General features: G+C 47.8%; 1 protein-coding gene across 1 annotated transcript in view; it reads right to left on the bottom strand.

Moving 5' to 3' along the window:
• The window catches only part of HS3ST6 (heparan sulfate-glucosamine 3-sulfotransferase 6), a 34,288-nt gene extending 14,849 nt beyond the window's left edge, over positions 1-19,439 (bottom strand). The window contains exon 1 of the mRNA XM_012543245.3: positions 18,768-19,439. Within this exon, the coding sequence (XP_012398699.2) occupies positions 18,768-19,288 (521 nt within the window). The 5' untranslated portion in view covers positions 19,289-19,439. The remainder of the gene's footprint in view (positions 1-18,767) is intronic.
• Positions 19,440-23,104: the final 3,665 nt, after the last annotated feature.

A 23,104-nucleotide genomic window follows, 5' to 3' on the forward strand; every position in this document is an offset into this window, starting at 1 on the left:
GGAAAACTGAGTCATGACAGAAATGAGGGTTGGGGAACGCAAGAAATAAGACAGGCATTCCAGGCAAGGGTTGGAGGAGGATGGGAGCAACTGGTACAGAGGCAAAGAGATGGACATCTTGTGCTCCAGGAGGGGACAGCAAGTAAGCAAGTATGGCTTAGCTACAGCCTGAGTAATGTGTAAGAAAGAGGGAGGAAAGGCAGAGAGAAGAGCATCTAAAGCTATTCCTTGCAGTTCTAGATAGTATCCAATAGTATTTTCTTCTGAGTGTCTGCTTTTTCCTCCCAGCCCATAAACACCCCAAGGGATGGATGGGTACAAGTCTCCTCCTCCTGCCCCAACAAACTGAGATTCCCAGAAACAGGATATGGATCTGCTTCCCAGTTTTATCCCATATTGTAAGTTTGTTTCACTTCCCCTGGGCAGACATTTACCTGTTGTGTGGTTTCCTCATTTATAAAACGAAGGATTTAAACTCAAGTCACCCAAATATCCTTCCAGCTCTAGTCTGATTCTTTCTTAACTAGTAACATAGTTACTGACAGACTTGGAAGTTAGAATTGAAGTCTCCAGACTCCCAGGAAAAGATTTGTTTTACAACATCACAAAATTTCCTTTTAACCCTGTTGGAACAACACTTTCTTAGTCCAAGGAAAAAACCCAGCAGAAAATTCTGAAAATTTTACCTCTGGCTAGTCTGTGTATGGGGTTTCCCACATAGCTGTAATCACATTTAGAGATGGATGCCAGAAAGAGAGATCCCCTCTTGGGGAACTCTCTGAAAAAGAACTTCTTTGAACTCTGTCGGTCTGTTTCTGTGTCTCTTTGTCTCTGCCTGTTTCTCTGTTTCTTTGTTTCTGTCTCTGGTTTGTCTTGCTCTCTGTCTGTCTTTTTTTCTATTTCTCACTTTCTCTCTTACTGTCTCTCTCTTTATCTGTCTCTGTCTGGCTCTGGCTCTCTGCCTCTCTATCTCACGTATGTGCATGTACATACATACACACATACACCCCCCTCCCAGATCAGGAACGGCCATGTCTCCACTCTCTCCATTCTGGGAGCTCCCCAAGGATATTAACCATGGCTCCTGTTTCCTCTATTTACCTATGGAAAGTCTGTTTATACACACCACTTTCTAGTTGCCAGTGACCACAGTTGGCCTATGCCTGCCCAGTCTATGATCTGAGAAGCAGCTTGCTATAATGAAAAGTCACAGAACTTCAAGGAATTCACAGAAGGAAAGATGGAGGGATGCAGGGAAAGAAGGAGGGAGGAAGAAAGGGAAGGAGAGAGAGAAAGAGGGAGGGAAGAAGGGAAGGAAAAGAGAGAGAGAGAAAGGAAGGAAGGGACGGAGGGATGGAGGAAGAAAGGAAAGAAGGAAGGAAGGAAGGAAGGAAGGAAGGAAGGAAGGAAGGAAGGAAGGAAGGAAGGAAGGAAGAAGAAAAGAAGAGAGGGAGGGAGGGAGGAAGGAAGGGGAAGAGGAAGGAAGGATTTAGGCCTACTATGTGCTAGGCATTATGCCAAGCACTTTCTAAATATTTTCTCATTTGAGGATAATGAGAGGAGACAACATGCAAATTGTATTAGAAAATACATACAAGATATTTTGGAGATAATCCCAGAGAAAAGCCCTAGTGATAAGAGGAACTGGGAAAAATAGAAATATAAAAAGTGAGACTTTAGCTGAGCTTAGAAGGAAACCAGAAAAAGCAAAAGTGAGGAGGAAGAGCACTCAAAGTGTGGAGGGCAGGAGATCGATGAGCAACATTAAGGTCAGTGTCATTGTAGAAGTGAGATGTAAAAAGACTGAAAAGGTAGAAAGGGTCTAGTCTATGAAGGGTCTTAACAGCCAAAGAGAGAGGGCAGCTAGTTGGTGCAGTGGACAGAGCACCAGCCTGAAGTCAGGAGGAACAGAGTTCAAATGTGATCTCAGGCACTTAACTCTTCCTAGCTGTGTGATCCTGGGCAAGTCACTTAACCCCAATTGCCCGGGAAGTGGGGGGAGGGCAAAGAGAGGTTTTATATTTGATCCTATAATAATAAGGAGCTACTAGGGTTGCTTGAATGAGGGGGTATGAGGTGAAGAGAGACCTACATCTGGGGGTTTGAGAGAGAGGAAGCCCCCTCAGATACCTACAAGTTGTGTGACAGTGGGTAAGTCACTTCACCCAAGTCTCAATTTCTCCACTTGGCAAAATGGGAAGAGGAAGACCTGTAGGATGTACTTACTTCACCAGTTTGTCAGAAGGAGAAAATGTTTGCATGAGACATCTGACAAACCTTGAAGCAGAAGATCAACATCAACTATCGAAAACATTTGTTCCTAGTTCAGTTTGGGATTCTCCACTAGCAAAAATCAAAGGATTGGACAGTAAAAACCTCAGAGGGGTTTCTGCCCTTCCTACCCTAGGTCTCTGTTTTTCCCTGGAGCTGACCCAAAGTAAGAGCTTGGGGAAAGGGGAAGCAGGGAATCCCCACAGGCTCCCAAGTATAGTAGCAAAATAGAAATAGGGTTAGAAGAGACCTTGGAAATCGTCTCCTCCAATTCTCCCATTTTTACAGACCAGGAAAATGAGGCCCCCCAAAATTAAGTGACTTATCCAAGATTTCACAGACAGTAAGTAACAGAGCTGGGTGAAGCCATCTTACACTTTTCACTGGTCTTCTCTCTGTTGGGACTAAGACTCTTGTCCAGAGAGTCCCTGGAGTTTCAACCATTACTGGACCTCAGAAACCATTTTGCTCAAGGTCACACAGCTCTCTAGTTGCTCTGTTTCACCACAGTTTTTTAACAGCAGACATCCCAGGGATGTGCGTTTGTGCATGGGTATATGGGCATAAAAATGCCTTCTGCTGAGAGTCCTCAAAGCCCTGAGGGTCACCCCATCTCAGCCTCCTTTACTGGATCATCTGAGGAAAAGGGGACAGGCTAAATCCTTGATGTCCTCTGTATTTGAAACATATTTATTGGACTCAATTTAGCACAGGCTCCTCTAACCTATAGTGGGGGTTGGCAGGGCAGCAACTGACACAATTTGGGCAACTGTGGGGAAAACAGCAGAACCTGGTGTAAAGGGAATAACAGTGGCCTTGGGCCTAGGATTCTAGTCTCATTTCTCCACGCATTAGCTGGGCTTCTTTGGGCAAAGCATTTCATTTCTCTGGAACTCATCTGTTGTAAAGGAAGCGCACTATGAACCCTAAAGGGGATGTGTGCTGTTTTTTGGAGTTTTGTACGTGGTTGCAAGGGCATAGTCCAGAACCTTATCTATCACACTATGCTATCTCTGGAACACTCTTGGGGGCAATGTGACTCAGGTCTAACCCCACATTTTCTGGACTTAGGTTTGCCTACATTTGTGCTTTTGCAAAGCCATGAGGCAGTTGTTGGTCTTCCTCCAAACTGTTTTACAACGAGGTTCAATGGATAGAATCAAGAATCAAATTCAAATCCAGGCTCAGACACTTAACCAGCTGTGTGACTGGGCAAATCACTTACCTCTATCTCAGTTTCCTTATCTATAAAAGGGGGGAATAATAATATTACTTAACCATTTTATTGTGAAAATAAAATGAGAGAATATTTGTAAAATAGACTGGAAACTTTGAAGCTCTGTTTAAATGCTAGTAATAGAAGCAGCAGCAACACTAGTATTAAATTATCATGTCTCTCTACTGGGCAAGGATGTCCCACATTTGCAGCCTGGGGCACTTTCTAGTCATTTTTAAAAATGAACTCCTTGCAGTGCTTGTTTTACATTGGTTAAATTTTTACAAGAAAAGGTCAGAGTCAAGGTCAATTTCTTTGCCTTTTTCTAACACCTCCCCACCCCCTTGTGTTTTTATATTGACTGCTAGTTAGGTTAAGACTGTCCCCAGTATCTTTCCATCTTTGTCCCTTTTTCTAATTTGGTGTTGATTTTGACCCTTGCTCTGACTAATCAATGGACTAAATGAGACAGCACTAAGTGATCATTTCCTGTCTCTCAAGATATAGTCAATTTTATTTCCTGTGATACTATTCAGGGCTCTTCATTTTCAGCGCCTTCACTCTTTTCTGGAAGAAAACATGAACTGTTCAGAGAAGTACCAGAGCTTTCTCATACACCCACATTCTCTCTTTCATCGCTCAAACTTAAGTAACATTTTTCAACACACTTTTTTCCCTCTGGACACTCTCCCCTGTCCACACTGAAGTCACCAACTACCAAACTCGATTTGAACAATCTAGTCAAGTTCATCACGGATTTCTTTATTCATTAACTGATGTTGGTACACAAACTGCAATTATCTCCAAGGTGGTCTTTTTTAGTCATGGTCATCATAGACACAGAAACAAGAGAATCCAAGGGTCCCACAAAACGATGGTTCTCATTTCCTCTGGGTGCTTGATGAAACCAGCTCTTTGTCTCTCTCCAGGGACAGTCTGAGAGCCATATTTCCTTTCGTTTAGTTACAACTTCCTTGTCTTCTGCTTTTGTTTATCACAAGAATATCAATACTGATGTGGTTCAATTCTCCTAGAAGAATGTCATCACTGGCCAGAGGACAATAATGTCTGTACCTACAGTTAAGCTTCATTTTTTAAAGTATCCTCTGCCATCTTTTCCTCCCCTCTGCCCCTGGTACCCTAGAAAAATAACATGGGCTCGCATAGGACTAAGGACCATTTTGTATTTTGTTCCATGGGTTGCCATGGCAGCCAGTTCCTCCCAATGAGCTCTTTTGTACCTGGCTATATTTGTTCTTGGACCAGTAGACTCAATGTGTCACTGAGAAAGATTTACTCAAAGATCTTCCAGCATGGTAGAACTTATGCTCCACTGACCAAGGACCCAGAATCACCTCCACACCACAATAAGACACAAAAGAGAGCCTCTGGAGCAGCTGGATGGTACAGTGGAGAGAGTCAGGAGTACATGAATTCAAAGCTAGCTTCAGACATTTACTATGCCCAGACAGGGGTCCTAGCTCTATCCCTTAAGCAAGTCACAACTCTGCCTCCCCTAAACCCCTCCCAAAAAATAGGCCTCTGTGTAGCAGTATAGTATATAAAATAGAGTTTGACTTTCATAAAACTATAGTTTAAAAACATAAAAAACCCAAAAGGTTCCCCCACAAAAGGACCTGAGTTCAATTTCAGTTTGGCACAATAACTCACAAAAACAGCCACTTTCCTAAGGTGAAAACAAATGGGTGAAAAGGGCTGGCTATTAGCTTCTCTTAGTCCTCCAGACTTCTCTCCATATTGTAAGGGAGGAGAGCAGACAGCTCCCAATTATTTGGAAGTGCTGGATTTGAAGCTGGCAAAGAGGGTTCAAATTCTGACTCTACTACTATTATGGAGGTGAGCGAAGAAAAGTAATTTAATATCTCTGCCCTTCTATTTCCTCACCAATAAAGGGTTGAATTAGATAGTCTTTGGAGAGCATAGGGGGCTGGGTAATGTGCTGAGCTTGCAGGAAGGAAGTCTTGTGTTCAAATGTTATCTCTGAACTTTAGTAGCCTTTCAATCAATGAAGTCAACTGACTTCTTTGAGGCTCTTTTGTCATCTGTAAAGTAAGGAGATTGAATTAGATGGCTTTTAAGATCCCTTCCAGCTCTAAATAAGAACCTGTGATTCTTTCAAGGATTCTGTGCTCCTGTGATTCCTGCACTTCCTTAGAAAATTATAAACTTTCCCCAAATCAAATAAATTTAAAAAGAGGAGAGAGCAACTAAATGGCATGGTAGATAGAGTTAAATCCAGCCTCAGACACTTAACACTTCCTAGCTGTGTGACTCTAAGAAAGTCACTTAACCCCAATTACCTCACCAATAATAATAATAATAATAATTTTTAAAATCATAAATTTTGAAAATTAAGCAAGTTGAAAGAAGAAAGATACACAAAAATATGATGAGGTGATAGATGCCAAATACAGACATTAACAAAATATTAGGACAGCCCAAATGCTGATTTATCCAGCCATGGGCTCCATGGAGATCTGTATAAGGATCAGGTCCTTGCATCCTAAATCTGTTATTCAAAAATATTAAATGATCCCAGATTCACCATTGCCTCCCAAATGATGTTCAAATTCCTTTGCCCAAGCTAACCCTCAAGTAGTCCACCATGGGCTGGAGTTATTCTTCCTTTCCAGCCTTCTACAATTCTACTTCCCTCTGCACTCTATGCTCTCATTAAATGGGTTCATTCTCTATTACCCAAACATGCCATACACCCTCCTGTCTCCTTGCCTTTGTTCACACTATTCCTTGTGCTTGTAATTCCCACCTTCTTCCCTTGCCCATCCTTTAAAGCTGGATTCAAACACTACCTCTTCCATGAAGCCTTCCCTGATGTCGCATGCATAAGTGAGTGCCGTTTCCCATCATCTCCAAGCCTCAAATAGCACTTTGTTCTGTAATTCTCTAATGCACTCATCATATTAATCATTATCTATATTGGTGTCTTATCTCCACTAGGTAAATTTAACACCTTTTTTTTTTTTTTTTTTTTTTGCACACAGGATGAGATTAATGAATAATTCACATATAAAGTTACCAAGTGAGCTTTGTTATATCGGGATCTGACTATACAATGGCTGATCAATGATGAGACTTCTACAGGCGAGGGAACCAAGGATTAAGACCAGGATGAGAAGTGAGTCTCACTTCACAACTGAGATTTCCCTAGAACCTCCTCCCATTCCCTTCACCCCCCCCCCACATCCTACTTGGAGCGCTTCCTAGCTGAGGCTGGGTGGGGGCCACGGGCCCAGAATAAACAGCTCTTTTTAGTATTCTTAATCTAAACCAGAGAGGCATTCAGCAAACTGTGTGTCTGTTTCTCTCCCCCAAGCAAACTCCCCAATTCAGCAGTAGCCCCAGTGCTCGCAGGGAATGCTTTCTAACGGGACTAGAATACAGCACAAGGGATTGGGGGGAGGTGGGTGACAGAAGCATTTCTGTGCTCTGGCTCTAAACAGCCCTCCAGAGGGGGCCAGAAAGGATTTGTTTCTGATCCAATTTAGCACCATTGTTTCAGGAGAGGGCTGGAAGGGGGCTAGGCTCCCTCAGATCCAGGGCCCAGGGACAGCTGGGCCTTCCTTCCAGCTCCAGGTTCTCACACAGCAGACACACAGCACTGGTTATCTGAGTAGGGGGCCTGGTCTCCTAATCCTTCTCCCTTTTCAGTCAAGCATTGGATTATGACTCTGCCACCCAAACCTCACAACTCCAAAAACGGGCTATTTGGAAGAATTTCCTTTCTGGACCCTTGGCGAGGGGCAGGATACCAGAGACTGACTTATAGGAGAAACTGAGGCTTCCCTACCCTCAGTCTGGGCACGTGGGGGATTAGAAAAAGAAAGAAAGGGTGGTGGGAAGCTGGGAGGAACCCTGGGTGTTCAGATACTAAACAAATCATTAGGGTCACCAGTTTCAACCTTTGAGATAAAAGAACAGCCCAGCTGCTAGGAAGAGGTGTGGGAATGCACAGCCAGGGGTCTTAGCTCTATCCTGTGGGATTCCCTAACTATCTGCTTCTGGGTCAGCATCTGCAAAATGGGTTAGTGTGTGTGTTGGGGGGAGGAGATTTCATCAACTTTAAAAAAAATATTTCAATGATGCCTCTTTATTCTCTTTATTATCACAGTCATTTAAACTCTCCCCCAAGATAGAAATAAATCCCTCCTCTGACCAAGAAAAACAATTAAGCGAACCCATCTGACAGTGAACACAAATTCTGCCCCAGCAGTCTTTGGCCTCTGCCATGAGTTGGGAGGTATGTTTCATTATCTGTTCTCTGGGGACCTTCATTGGTTTTTCAATTACTTAGAGTGACTTCCTTTTACTGATCAAAAAAAAAAAAAATAGGAGACAACTGACAAGACTGCTACTAAACTGACCCCCAGAATGGGAGGGACAAAGACAACTGAAGGCCCCAGGGAGCTCCCCCGAGCCCACAATGAAGCCATTGCTCGAGACTTTCCAGAATCATTCATTTTAACCAAGACTGCTTCCTGAGGATCCATCCCAGACTAGCACAGCCAGATCCTGACTAACAACCCCCCCTCCCCAATAGACCATCTGCATATGCTGCTGTGACCTGGGTCTCTCCACCCCCACCCTGTTCCATGACCCAGATGGGGAGAATTCCTGCTTGGGCTCTGCCAGGTGAGCCCACACCTGGGGGTCGGGGATGTGGGATGCCTCTGCCCGGCGGCCCCCACCATAAAAGCTGGCTATTCTGATGCCTTTGAGACCTCATCCTTCTCTAACCTTCACTAGAATCACAGCCTGACTGCATTTTGAGGCAAAAGTAACCTCGGAGGCTGTCCCCTTCCACAAAGGGTGGAAATGTCACTTGCTGAAGATCCCACAGGGAAGACAGTGAGTGGGCAGGATTTGAACCCAAAGCTAGTGGTTTCCCCCACTGTACATTCTATCTCTAGAGGTGTGACTCCTCAACTTTCTCCACCCACCCATCACACACAGGTCTAATGGGAACTTAACCTTTTAGATCGGTCTCATCTTCAATCAACCCGGGGCCTAGAAGCGGTCCCATGGGGCTGGCCCACCTTCCCATCCTGCCTCTGAAGCAGTACTCAGGAAGAGACCCTTCCCCACCCCCACCCCCAGCGGAAAAAAGTCTGCCTTGTTGGAGAGATCCTGGGAATACTTGGCCCCAGAACAGGAAACAAAGCCGCATCTCCCCGGAGCCACCTTCCCCTCCCCTCTCCCCAGTCCTGGGGGTCAGGGGAAGAATTCAAGGGAGAAAAACTGACTCCCAAACTTTCAGATCAGAAAATCGCTTTGCTAAATCCTTCCCTTCCGGACAAAGGGCCGGCCTCGGCAGAGGCCGGGCTCCCAGCTCCAGGAAGCCCTGCAGGATTTCAGGGTCGGCTACAACTTGAAACTGGCTAGGGATTTCCTTTCCGTTCCCCGCCTATTTGAAAACCGATTACCCTCTTCAAACCCGGATAGATTACCAACTCCCCCCTTCTCTCTTTCCCCCTTCTTTTCTGGAAAGAAAAATCGACAAGAAAGGGGAAATTAATCAGAAACAGCTTCTGAAGTTTCCTAGTCTGCTGCTCTGTTTCCAGTCTCCCCGGCATAGTCACGGCTCGGTTCTTTGAGGGATGGCTTAAGGGCTGGAGGGAGAAAAGGATGGGCCTTGGGTTAGTGAAGAACCAAATGTCTGTGGTTCCTGACCCATTAAAATTAATTCATGGTGTCCTAAATTCGAGAGACTAATATTGCTCCTCCCCAAATCCACTTCCATCCCCTACCCTGCTCAGGAAACAACCAGTCTTCAGCAAGAGACTCAGACCAAGCCATCCAGATGCCTCCCTTCCCGGATCCCTCTTAATTCTTCATTCAATGTGTGGATGGAGGGCCAGAGCCCAGAGATGGTCCCCCCCCCCAAATAATTCCTCAGCCCCACATCAGTCCAACTGCTGCCTCAGCTCGGCTGGGATACCAGCTCCCAGTATTGGGACAATACGACGACTCCAAGTGCTTTGCCGATCTTAAAAACCCCTTTTTACAGGTTTCAGCACTCTTATCTGATACAGGCCGGTCCGGGGCCTGCTTTAAGTTTGCAATAAAGGACTCCGCTTCCAAACGGGGCCTCCTCCATGCAGAGGAATATCTCCCTCAGGGGAGGCTAGAGATGGGCACAGCTAATCCTGCGCCAAGAGTACTCAGGGTTCCTTCCACGCTTCTTCCCCCTGGTGGGGCCCCAGCTAAGAGGCTTCTCAGGACCAGGAGGAAAGGGGAAAGGGACATAATCGCCTCCCATCACACCTCCCATCGAGGTAAATTCGGTTCCCTGCCCGTGGGAGATAAAAGCAGGACAGAAACTTTTATCCAAGACCCTGTCTCCTAGCAGGTCCCGGCAGTGCCCCTGTTCTGCCTCCCCTTTGGGGAGGGGGCCGGGGTCTGAGTCCAGCGGACTGAAGGGGAACCACACCCCCATACAACCAGCATCTAACAAATTGTCTAACAAATTATCTCTGCTGATCCACATCTGGTATGCATTTCCCTGTGGCTTTCATCAAGCCCCAGGCGACCAACTGCTCCCTCAGTCTCGCCTGACCGTCCAGATAAGTTACCCAGACAGGCGGTAGAATGGACCGTCCCTCCCTCAAAAGGCTCATAGACATCTAGAGCTGAAAGAGACCCCAGAGATCTACTCTCAAGCTCCTCATTTTACATAGGAGCAAACTGAAGCCCTCGGAGGTAAACTGACTTGCCCAGTACCACACAGCTAATAAACAGCAGAGCCGAGATTTCCATCTCTGACTCCCAGCCCCCTGAGCTCCTTCCATCGTTCCGGGGGTACCAACACTCCAAAGGCCCAATTGGGATGTTGCCCCTGGACCTCTACCAGTTAATGCTGGGAGGCGGTAATCGATACTATTTTCACAAATGGCCCTTATCCTGGGGATGGAAGGGAACCCTGGGAGCTGGGTGGGACCGGGATTACCATCCTCATTACAGATAAATAGCCCCGTCTCCCCCATCATCTCCCCTCCCCCCAGGCCGGCTTTGGGCTGAGACTCGGAGACAGACTTGAATAGCATAGAAAACCCTATAATACCAGAGGAGTTGCATCTGCATAAGGTCCCCCTAGAGGGGTGTGGCCTGTATTTCAGGGAACAAAGCAGCAGAAAGGGAGGGTGCTCTCCTATCCCCTCCTCCACCGAGAACCATCCAATCATACTATTTAGAGTACAAAACCTACTCTATAGCTCCGAAAAAGAACTTCAGGTAAATTGGATGAGCAGTGATAGGTGCCCCACTTGGGCAAAGGTCCCCCGGCCCACACTCCGACCCCTCTTGGGCTGGGGGGTGTCAGGTCCTTCCTGGCGGGGCTCCAGGAGCCTTTGTACCCAACCTGGAGGAGGTGGGGACAGGCTAAATCGGAGGCTGGAGAGGGAAAGAGAGGCTCTTAGAGGTTGTCACCCCACACCCACCCTTCTAGAGCCTGGTTAATGGCCCCAGTGTTGTAGCCGAGCCCCTCCCCTTGCTTCTAGTTTTGGGGATGGGGCAGCAGGAAGAAGAAAGAAGAGAAGAGGAAAAATGGTCCTGGAGGGAGGACATGTGGGGGTGGGAGGGGGAAGGGCAGCTTTCCACCCCTAGTCCAGCCTGAATTCAAATATACTCTAGTCCCTTCTCTAAGTAGAAAGCCCTGCCCCCACAAGCTGGGCTGGAGGCCTAAGGAACCCCACTCTGCTCCCCACCCCCAGAAGCTCTGAATAACCAAAAAGAAAGGACAGAAAGAAGGATGGAGGGAAGGTCACTGCACACAGAAAAAGCAGTTCCCCGGGAAGGGACGGGGGTGGGGGTGGGAAGGGGAGGAGAGGAATGAGAGGGGAAGTTCGCCTTTTAAGACAGGGGACCAGGGACTAGTATTCAAGAGCTCCAGTGAGTCCCTCTCTCCACCGCCGGCCCGCTGGATACCTGAGACTCCCCGTGCCTCTCCCCCCTCAGCCCGGTCCCCTCCCCTGACCCAAGCCCCCTCCCCTGAAGGTCTCCAGGGTTGTAACTCACTGCCGTGAGAAGAGAGAGCCCAGGGCTATCTCTGTTGCATGCAGCCCAGTGGCTCTACCATATGGTGCCCATCCAGAAGGATTGCTCCCTGGGGGGCCACCCCCCCACCCGCCTCACTCAACAGCTGCCCCCTCTGAAGCTGTTCCAATTAGCCAAGGGTCACAGAGCAGAAGATTACAATGGTGACTTCAGAGCGGGCAGCAGCCACAGGCGTGTGCTCAGGGGAGCCCCGGGAGGAGTCGGACGTTCACACGTACACATGTGGGTACACTCAGGTACGCTCGGGCCGCGGGAGCCTTCTCGGGCAGCCGCCTCTCGGTCCCAGCTCCGCTGCTTGGGCCGGAGCTGAGGTGGGAGGATCAGGGATGACCTCCAGCCCACTCCATGAATCAATAAGGCCCTGGTCATCAGTAGGGGCATTTAATGAGGTCACATGTCTGCTCCCTGCAGACCAAGGCTCGCTGATTACTAATAAGACCCCAGTGACCAATGACTATATTAATGCAATTCTCTCTCCTCCCCTCATCAATTCCCTGAAGTTTTGATTTCCCATGACCCCCTCGGGTCTGACCCTAATGCTGCAGGTTGGAGGCAGATGCACAAGATTAGCCTCCGGGGACTTGGGGGGCTTCCCACCGTGTCTGCTACAGAGCCCTGTGGGCAAAATTCTGCCATCATCTGCCTTGTCCTGTCTCAGAAAAAGGCCATAATAAGACAGCCCTTCCAAGACAGCCCAGGGAGAGTGGACAAGGGGGAACTGGCAGAGTCCGGCTAACCCAGAACTGAGTCCCTCGCAGCTGCTGCTCTCTCTCCCTATCTCCGGCTAGACAGAGTGGTAGATTAAGGTTCTCAACAAGCCCTGAGTTCAAATCCCTCAGATCCTCCTCAAGTACCTCCGGGCAGCCCACTTCCCCTGCAGGGTGGTTGTGAGGATCAAATGAAATGATACATACAGAGCACTTGGCAACTTTCAATATAAACCATTATATAAATACTAGATATTATTATTATTACAAGGTGAAAATATCTCAAGTCTGTTGAACGCACTAAAAAACTACATTTTTCCAACCACAAACACCGTCCCTGCCAACAAGTACATTCACACCCACATACAAACACCCCACTATGAACTCACAGACCCACATAAACACATTAAGGAAAAAAAGCACTCACAGAACACCTTCACACTCTCCCATACCCCAATCACACATACTCCTATTCTCCCCGCTCCAACAAGTACAAGCAAAGCGAACCCCTGGGAGGCTCCACAGAGATGGCCTCTGTTCCCTCCTCAGCCAGAAGGCCACGGCCCTGCCCCCTCACCCCGAGGACCTTCTTTCCGGGGCGGGCCCCCCCCCCCCCCCCACTAGGCAGGCTATCCTTCCAAATGGCTCCCAGCAAGACAGCAGGGTGAGGCAGTTGGATTCTAAGGGCTCTTTGAAAACTGTTTTAGGGCTAAACCCTGGTATTAAGGCGCCTTTGCTCAACCCTTTCATTAGCCAAGTTCTCAATCCCCACCCAAGCTTAATACAGTCAAAACTTCTCAAAGGTCAGTAATAAGCTCTTAAATATGGGCTCCAATTAACATTCAGGCTTCCCCATAGCTTCCTGCTCTATCCTACTTCCTCCTCAGGGTGAGCAGCTATAATTATTTGCTTCAGGATTCCTGGGCAGAGTTAAGTAGCAAAATCCACTTTAGCTCAGGCATCTAAAGACCCTATTAGACTAGCCAAGACTCTTGGAAATTAGGACAGCCATTGAGATTTTTCTTAACTTCAGGGGAAAGAAAAGAGCTGGAGAGACAACAGAATTATTTCAAAATGGGACAAAGATCATTAGAGACAGGACCACTCCCTGGGGGGCCAAAGTGGTTATTGACACTGTGTTTCAATCAATAAATAAGGTCCTGGCCCAATCCCTTTCCATTGCCTGCCAAAGGCTGGCAGGCTTGGATTTTTTTACTTGCACCAACAGGATCATGGCAAAAATTTCAGAGACATTTATTCATCCATATGTAAGAGATAGCAGCTTTTTAACCTTTGGCTTAAATCCCAACTCTTCAAATTATCTTGTATTATGCTAATTCTTTAAATTAAAGTGGACCTGGGTCCCAGGTTCCACTCTTCCTTTTCCTATTTAATTCCTATTTACTATCTTAGATAAGCCATTTGAACTCTGAGCCTCAATTTTTTTATCTGAAAATAGGAAGGTTGGCTTAAAGTCTCAGCGATCCCTTACTTTGTATTATAGTTGAAATAAAATCTGTTTGATGGGGAGGAAGAGAAAGAAGGTATGGGGAATATCAGTACCTCTGGATAAAACCAGAGACTTCCTGGGGAATTTTTGTCTAGGACTGAAAATTCTACTTCCAACTGTCTCATTTTCAGTGTGACCTGCTAATAAACTTCTATCCCCTTTTCAGTTTTGCCATCTATAAACTGAGGAAATTGGACCAGATGACCCCAAAGGACCTTCTGAGGTCTGCCATTCTTAAAGTCTAGAATGTATATAGAGGGCTTTGTTTCTCAGGAACCAGCTCTTCATTATGCAGAAGCAATGTGGTTTTACCTACCCTACATAAAAGATTCCCCAAGAATTTGTTTTGCATGACTATACATATTTGTAACGGTTTTATTTTTCTAGCTTTCTCAATAGGTGGAAGAAGGGGAGGGAGAGGAAAGACGGAGAGAATTCACAATTGAAAATAAGAGTGAATTTAAATAAAAAGACTCTCCAAGATAATTTTCATCAGTATCTTCAGGCAGAAATGCTTATTTCTAAATTTCCCCCTACCCAGTTCCAGAGAAGCTCAGTATTCTGAGAATAGGAAACTGACTCTTTCCATGAACATGGGCCAGTAGGAATGCTGGGGGAAATATAGCTGTTCCCTCCTGAACAGATATACCTGCTTCCTGAAAGCTAAAAACTCTCCTCTGACCCTCTCTTCCGCCTAAAAGAAGTCCCAGAGAGGCCCCTACTCAGGGACACCCCTTAAGAGATTGATTGGGCTGTGATACATAAACCTGGAACCAGTAAAAAAAGAGAAAAAAAGGCTTCTATATCACTATCAGTACAAACTCAAGGGCTAAAGGGTTAGGGGGGGAAAAACTACAGTCATTTATCTTGGGGAGGTGGAGAGGAAGGGAGGAAGAAAGGCAGACAATCTACAAATCAGACTGTCAGAGTTGGAAGGGACCTTAAAGATCATCTGAGCCTTTGCTATAAAGGGAGACAGGAACTCTTAGGGGAACTGACTAGGCCAGGGTCACAGAGTAAAGCAGAACTGCCGAGAGGATGCCCAGACTTCCTTCCCATCCAAGGACTTTTCTCCCACCTAGAGCCTTCTTCCAGCTTTGAAAGGAAAGCACAAAAGGGAGCCTCATGGTGCCTCTCAGGTTAATTATCATCAGAAATGCTTCCAACTGGATCCAATTCCACAAACTTTTCCACAGCCTAAAGCCAGGCACGGTGCATTCAAATGAAGTCATTCCTGCCCTCTAGGAGTTTATTTTCAACGTAGAGGAAATGGGTCTAAAGCATATTCAGGAAAGGATCAGAGGGAAACTGGCCCAGAACTGTACAAAGGAAAGAACATAAGGGGAGGGGGGGGAGGGTCAGGAAATCTAACATTTACTGTGTGGTACTAAGAAATCACTGAATTTCTCCTCTAAACCTCATTTGTCTCAATCAAATCAACAATGAAGTACCTACTATGTGTCAGATACTGTGCTAGGTGCTGGAGATGAAAGAAAAGAAATGTTTATTTCAGAAATGTTCACATCCTCATCTGTAAAATGGACTCAAAGAGGGCAAGTCTCAGAAAGTTGTTGTGAAGAAAGCATTTTGTAAATTGCAAAGTGTTTAGACATAAATGAGCTACCTTTACAATGATAAATCCGATTGTGGATAAGATAGTCCAACCTTCAAGATAAATTAGAGTCAATTTAATATAGTTTTATGGTCTGACTGTTAGGAAAGTACAAAGGAAGAAAAACCTTGGTGGGGAGGGGGCCCTGTTCTCAGAGAGGAGATCGCTCGCTGTGTTTCTTGGCAGATACACAGTGTCCTATTAGCACCCAGGACAACAAGGAGATACCAGTGATGGAGGTGGACACTAGAATGTCTCCACAGTTTGAGTCTCCATCTGAGAGATCACAAGGCTTCAATTTCCCTCCCTCCTGAAGGCATCTCCTTAATTCCACTTTCCAGCTGCCAATAACACTAAATCCTGAAGCTAATGGAGTAACCCTGTAATTGGAGCGGGGCTCACCCGGATGCGCACACACACACACACACACACACACACACACACACACAAAACAAGCAGCCTTCCCTCAAACCCACATCAACTCCTTGATTCACTTTACTCTGTGGGGTGGGCCACAATGTTCAGAACAACCAAGCCAGGCTCCAGCCCTCCCAAACAGAAAGACAGATGAACGGGGAGATAGACACATACACATGTCTGAGCTAAGGCCCGGAAAAAGGGAAAAGCCGTAAACATCTGCAAGGTCTATCTGTGGCTATCTGAAGTCACAGACACTCTACCTACCTCCTTTCTGTTAATTAAAACACTAGTCAACACGCTTATCACAGAAATGGGAGCTGGAAGGAATCTTAGAAACCATCTACTGAAACACTCTCATTTTACAGAAACGAAACTTGAGGTTCAGAAAAGTGAAATACCCAGGTCCTCCTCACAAGTACTAAGTGGAGCTAAAATTCAAGCCCAGGTTATCTTCATGCTAATTCTTCTCTTCTTTCTCCAAGATGACTTCTGGGTCCTTCCCAGGATGTTTTCCATCTGTGACATCGCTCCCTGGATTGCCTGAAACTTTTCCTCGCGCCCATGGCCCAAAGCTCATAAACTTGTAAAGTCCCAGAACGTAAAATGGGCAGGATTTAGGGTTATGTACCTGACATCCAGATCTGGGATTGGAAATTAGAAAACCGAGAGGGCAGATTCCAGGTCACGGCCTATAGTCATTTCTGTGGCATTAGTTCCAGGACCATATAAGCTCATTCACTCGATACTGGGCCAGCTGCTTCCTCCAGCAACAGTACTTAATTTCTGCTTGTGTCAAAGAAGTCAGCAGGGAGTTCTGGGACCCTTTCCTGCTAACTGCCATGAGACAGATTTCAACAGTAATATTGTCCCAAGTCCCTCTTCTGGGGAAAAAAAAAAAGCACAGGGAGAGAAGAGAAAGGGGGATGCTAAAGCACTAGCAAAGGACACAAACTGTTCTCATGACTCCAACTTCATTTACGCCCCCCATCTTCCCCCCCAAGATTCCAAAAGTCTTTGCTTGGCCCCACAAAACAAAGTCCCAAACTTTTGAAGCCCTGATGGAGTTTGTTAACAGTGAATAGAGAGAAGGCTCATTTCCCAAACATTCCTGTCATGTCCACTCGGACCCTGAAACTTTTGGAGATACCCGTCTGTGTGGTTCACAAAGCCTGAAGCCCCCGAGAGCTGGCAAACAGGGAGGGCGGCTCCCTGCAGGTTTAGCACAAGAGGGAAGGTCTTTAAGCTTTGTGAATCTATTCGCTTTCCCAAACACAATGTCTTTCCCTATTAGAAAGGGTTAGTTAAGACTTCCAGTCATGGGAAGACTCTCCTTTTGGGCTGCTTCCTGGTCTTAGATAAACTACAACAGGCCAACAGCAAAGATATAGTGAATCCAGTCAGTCAAAAGAGAAGATTCGGCCCCCCAATCCAAAAGCACAGAATTACAGATTATCTAGTAAAAACTCTCTTTATAATAGGAATTGTAATTAAAGGTTAGAGGGATTAAGTCAAGCAGGTCATTAAGAGGCAAGAGTTTGAAAATCAGACACACAAAAAAAGGAAAAAAAGAAAATCAGACATACACCTCCAATTCAGTGCCCAATCTAATGTACTATTCCCCAAGTTCCACCCAAGCAATTTGGTGTATAACTGTGCCTGTTAGAGGCAACTCCTGGCCATTTTGCCAGTTGGCACACTCTTGGCTTTCTGCATTTTTGGGGTTTCCCAGCTAATAGGAAACATGTTCATACCACTTCAAGATATAAAAGACCGTCTCTATTCCTTACCCTCCCCAAACCTTCAGCCAGTCCCTTACTCTGACTTTAGAAACCAAAAGACTCACAAGATTGAATTCTGGTCACAACCTCAATATAGAAGCAAAGGAGATTTCTTTCTATGTCTCAAGTCTTAGTTGCCTTTCCTTAGAAACCAATCTGGTTCCCTGAGCCTCTATCTTACAGGACTACTGTTGCTGTCATGGATTCTTCCCCCCCTACCCCCCACCCCCCAATCCTTCCCCATAGTTACTCATATTCCTGTCCCATCTTCAGTGACTTTCTCTAAGCTCCTACCAAAGCTAAGGAGGTGACTGCTCCTGAGACTACATCCCCACCTAATTCTAACTTTACAGTCTGAGCTAGTTTCAAGGGTTCAACAGCAAACACCCCTATCACACATCTAGAAATTATTCCAAAGCCAAATCTGGAGTTCGTACTGTCCCCCTGCTTTCCACATGGACCTAATTAGATATTGGGTCACAGTCCCCATGGACAGTTCTTCCTTCCTCCCGGTGAAAGACAATCCTTTCTAAAGGACTTGGCCCCATAGGGTGGGGTCTCGAAGATACCATACTCTTTCAGGCAGTTCGCTAAAAGCCGTTACAGAAAGGCCGGGACCCACTTCTTGCAAAGCTGCTCAAAGTTTCTGGGCAACACCCTCCCAACCCCCTACTTTTGCTGCCTGTGACAAACCCTGAAAACGGTTTTTTAGTAGTCTTAGCTACAAAGGAGACGGAGGGCTTTCTCTTTCCTCAAAAAAGAAAGGCAGGGGAAGGAAGTGGGGGAATGACATGCGGGGCAAAAGTCCTTCTGGGTGCCCGGAGTTCATTTTTCGTATTCGACAAGCTACAAAGAGAAAAACAGAAGGCCTCAGTTCTCCACGAAGTAGGGGGAGATCTGGCTAGAAGGAGGAAAGAAGATCGCAGGCTGAGGTGGAAGAAGAATTGTCCCAAAGTGAAAAGAAGTGCCAAGTAAAAGAGAAGCGGGCATCATCTCAAAGGAGGGACGTTCCAGAGAAGAGAGAAGGGGAAAGTCCTAGATGGAGTGAAGCTACCGGGGAAGCAGAGGGTCAGGAGCTCCAGCTGCCTTCTGACCCCGGGCAGATTCGGGCCGTCTGAGACGCCTGCTCCAGGCTTGCAGGAGAGTATGACGGGGCGCTTACCTGTACCAGGCGAGCCCCTTATTGTAGCACCTGTCGAAGAAGTGGGGCTCGGCCCCCAGCGCTCGGACGTCTGGGTGCACTCTCAGAAACTCGAGCAAGGCTCGAGTGCCCCCCTTCTTCACGCCCACGATGAGCGCCTGCGGGAAGCGCCGGCTCCCGAAACTGCTGGCCAGGGGCAGCCCGCCCCCGCCGGGGGTCCCAGCTCCGCCGCGCTGCGCCTCGGGCTCTGGAGGATCCTCAGGCTCAGCCGCCGCCGCCGGGAGGAGCCGCCCGGGCCGCGGCGCCCAGGACGGCGGCTGCGGGGCGCGAGTGGCCGGGGGCGCGGCGGGCTGCGACGGGGGGCGGGCAGCGGCGCAGGGGCCAGACAGGCAATAGAAAAAGTAGGTGCCGAGCAGGAGCACAGAGAGCAGCAGCGGCGCGCGGGGCGGCGCGCGGAGCAGCGCCCCGAGGTGCGCCCGGAGCCCCGGCCCCGGGCCCCCCGCGCCGCTGCCTTCCCCGCCGCCGCCGCCGCTACGTCCCATGAAGCCTCGTTGCGCCCGGAGCCCGGAGCGGGGGCCGTGGAGCGCCGCGCGGGGCGTGCATCCCGGCCCTGGCCGCGCTCCCTCAGCCGGGCGTCTCGGCTTCTGCACGGCCGCCGGCCGGCCCAGGCTGAGGCAGCAGGGTGGAGGGGGAGGAGAAGAGGGGAGGGGAAGGGCGGGGAGGGGCCCGGCAGCCCCCCGCCCCTGCCTGCCCCGCCCCGCCCCAACCCGGCCTGAGGCCCGCCCCGCCTCGCCCAACCCCAGCGCGCTTCCCCCTCTCTACCCTCCCGCTACCTACCCAATCTTTCTCCGCCACCGCCTCCTGGGGTAGCCAGCCCCTGCGGCTTGGGGTGCGAGGAGCTGAGAAGCCAGCCCCGGCCGGGTCTCCAGCGCGCTGCCTCCTCCCGGAGAACCGCCTTTCAAACCCGGGACGGTCCCTAGAAAACAGGCCGCGGAGACACGCGTAGATAGATACGTGACCCGAAAAAAACATCGATAGCCCAGACCTACCCCTTTTGGGGAGGACAAAAATACCCCCACGACTCTGGATAGACACACGTTTTGGGACGCTTGGATACACATCCCGGAGCACATGAGTATACGTGAAAACATCTTGGCCAGACTCTTGGTGCTTTCCCAGCCTGCCACCCTGGTCCCGGAGCCCGGCTGGTTTCTTAAGTCCCTCACGTTCTCAGCCCCAGAGCCCTGCTCCCCGGTTAACTCCTTCCCCTTTCCCGATTCGGGCCAGCACCGGGACCAGGGAGGGAGGGATCCTTGCAGACGCGAGCAGAGACAAGTTGTTCTAAGTGAGTCGCCATTGACTGCTTCAAGTGGGCACTATTGGGCGGGGGACGTCCGGGTGCGCTCTCCCAGAAGGGCCTAAATGTGCCGGTATGGAATTTTAGGAGTCCGAGTCCGAGTTCAGCCTCAGGCAGGATTGAACTGACTCCAGGTCTGGGGCAACAAACAGGGCTGATTACTTCCCCGGAGAGGGACTGAGAAAAAGGCGAGGGCAAAGCTTGCGGTTTATGAGACTGCTTCTAAAAGCCAGCATCTGCATGAAGAGTTTTTCACTTAGATTGGGACTTGGGGATCCTCCGAGATCCGTTTTGCCTCTCCTGCCTCCTTTGGTGCTTAGTCCCTTCTTTCGTGAGTTCTCTTCTCCCAATCCGAGAACAGTCCCCTTCCCTATCTCTGCCTCATATCCCCTCTCCCATCTCCCCTTTCCCTCTTTTCACTATCATCACTTTTCCCTCATTCCTGCTTTTCCATCGCCGTTTCCCTGTCTCCTTCTTTCCCTTTTCTCAGTCTCAGATTTCCTTTCTCCTCCAGTATTCTCTTCCTATGTTTCTACTCTCCTGCTTTATCCTTTATCCTTTCCCCTTGCCTCGCCTCTCTCCATCCTTGTTTTTCTTCTCTCCAGACTCCTTTCCTACTTCCTCTACTCTCCGTATTTCTTTCCTTCATTAGTTCTCATCCTTTCCCACTCCTTGTGTTTCCCAACTTCTCTTACTCTTTCTTTCATTTTTTCTTCCTCACTCCTTTCCTCCTTATCCCTCCCTATGCCTTTTCCTTCCAGTACCATCTTCTATATTCCCTCTTTCCCTCCCCTGTCTCCCCTGTTCCTTCTCCTTTGCCTCACCTGACTCTCTCCTTCTGGCAGCACAGAACGCCGCCCCTCCCAGCGCCTCTCAAGTCTCCTTCACAGCCTCCCAGTCTAAGCCATTACTTTCTTCCCCCCTATCCTCTCCCCATTTTCCTAACTGCTCCCTCTTCTCTCCATCCCACATCTGGAAAATTTGCCCAGTGACCTGGCATGAGGGGAGGTGTCTGGCTTGTGGTCTCCAGCTGGGCAACCGAACTACCCCCAGGCCTCCACCTCCAGAGTCTTGTTTCCATGGCATTTCTCTCTCAGGAGCCTTTCTCCTCCCCACCCCACCCCCAACTCCCCAGTCGCCTGGTTGATTCTTAAGGAAAGTGGCTAGTCTATCTGTCCCCATCATTCAGAGATACAGAGACAGAGAGGGACAGAGAGAGACAGACAGAGAAAGAGACTGAGAGAGAGATAGAGAGAGCCAGACACACACACACACAGAGGGAGACAGGGAGAGAGACAGAAAAAGATAGAGTCAGACAGAGAGACAGACAGAGACAGAGACAGAGTATGTGTCTCAGCAATGTGGAATGATCATTCTTTGAAACTTCAAGATACTATACATTGTGGCCCTCTTCTTGGAAAGGGACTGGTACAAAGCCAAAATTAACCAACTACTAGAAGACAAATTCAGTAGAAGTAGGGAAGAACAAAAGACAGGCTTTAGAAGACAGCCCGATCTTGGATATAATTGCACTGGGAAAGGAGTAGTCTGGCTCTCACTTCTCCATCCCCACTCCCATTCCCATACCCAGGGATGAGAAGATGGTTCTAAGACAAAGACCTTTGGCTATGGAGCCTTGAGCATCTGAGAAAAGTCCTCGATGGGGTGACTTCACATGCACATGGAATGGTCCCAGACCTTCCACCTTCTAGAAATGAATGAATGAAATGGGGAAAAAATTATCAAGTGCATTCTATGTACAAAACACTGTGCTAAGTTCTAGGGACATAAATAGAAAAACTAGGCAGTCTCTGCTGTCAAAGAGCTGCTTACATTGTAATGGAGCTCTAATGAGACAACACATAGAAAGTTTTAGTTGCAAATTGGATGGAAAGGCTCCATGATTGTTGGGTAGAACAACAAAGGTGGTAATGATCTTTGATGTCATTTCCAGTGGGGGAGGACAAAAAAAAAAAAAAAACTAAACCTATTTCTGATATTGAATTTTTTGACATACCAAGGATTTTGGGTGGCAAGAACTTTCTTTTCTGGGTCTTTGGGAATAAGAGACATAGATAGCATGGTTGCAGAATCTGCAGAAACAGTCTCTAAAGGGTTGATTCCTTGCAGGGAAACTGGAATAGAAAAAGGACCATTGGTCTGGGGCTAACTGCTGTCCCCCTTGTTCTTGTCCTCTAGGTCCTGGGCTATCTCCATTGAGGTCTAAAAGGTGGACAGTAGTGGTCAAGATAATGGACAATGGTTTGTCTTGCTGGTCACATGCTACTTCTTGTATCTTGCTCGGGGTGTCTTATTACTTCACTTGGGCTGGCTTAGGGTATTAGCTGATGAGGATAGCTTGTCTCTTCTCCATAAGGATTGCTCTCTAGATAGTAGCTGTGGAGGTGTGCTAGAAGTAGTATGGGGGACTACTGCTTTTTCTGGGATGTTAGGAATTATTTACCCATCAATGGTGGTTGATCAATAGATAGTGGTGATGATGGTGAGCTGCTTTTCTTGACAACTGCTGCAAAGCCCTGGCTAAAAGCAGAACTAGTGGTTTGAATGGAGCATGAGCTTTAAAAAGTCCTTTATTTCAGAAATCATGGGCTCAAGGTCCTGAACTAGTTCTGTCCATATCTGAAGGAAGGTGATTAAGGTTTTGGCAGTGATTTGACTTGCCTGACACTTGTCTCCCTCAAGGGTGCTTTGCTGCTTCATCTAGGCTGATTTGCCTGCTTGTAATATTCTCAGATCTCATATTCCTTACCTCCACCTAGATATATAAAGGAATATAAAGAAGTATCAATAAGAAGGGAGATGGAACTAGCTGAACTCCAGAACTGCTTGCCAAGGCATTTTTATTTCTAAGAATTGCCCCAGCATTTAGGGAGTCATCATGACATCACTGTCTTTACAGTGGATTCAGGGCCCTTAGTAAATGCTCAGAATTACCCTCTAGTTCTTTTGCCCTGGTAAGGAAGGAACCCCTTCTTCTTAC

Source organism: Sarcophilus harrisii, chromosome 1 (genome assembly GCF_902635505.1).
Source record: "Sarcophilus harrisii chromosome 1, mSarHar1.11, whole genome shotgun sequence".
NCBI lineage: Eukaryota > Metazoa > Chordata > Mammalia > Dasyuromorphia > Dasyuridae > Sarcophilus > Sarcophilus harrisii.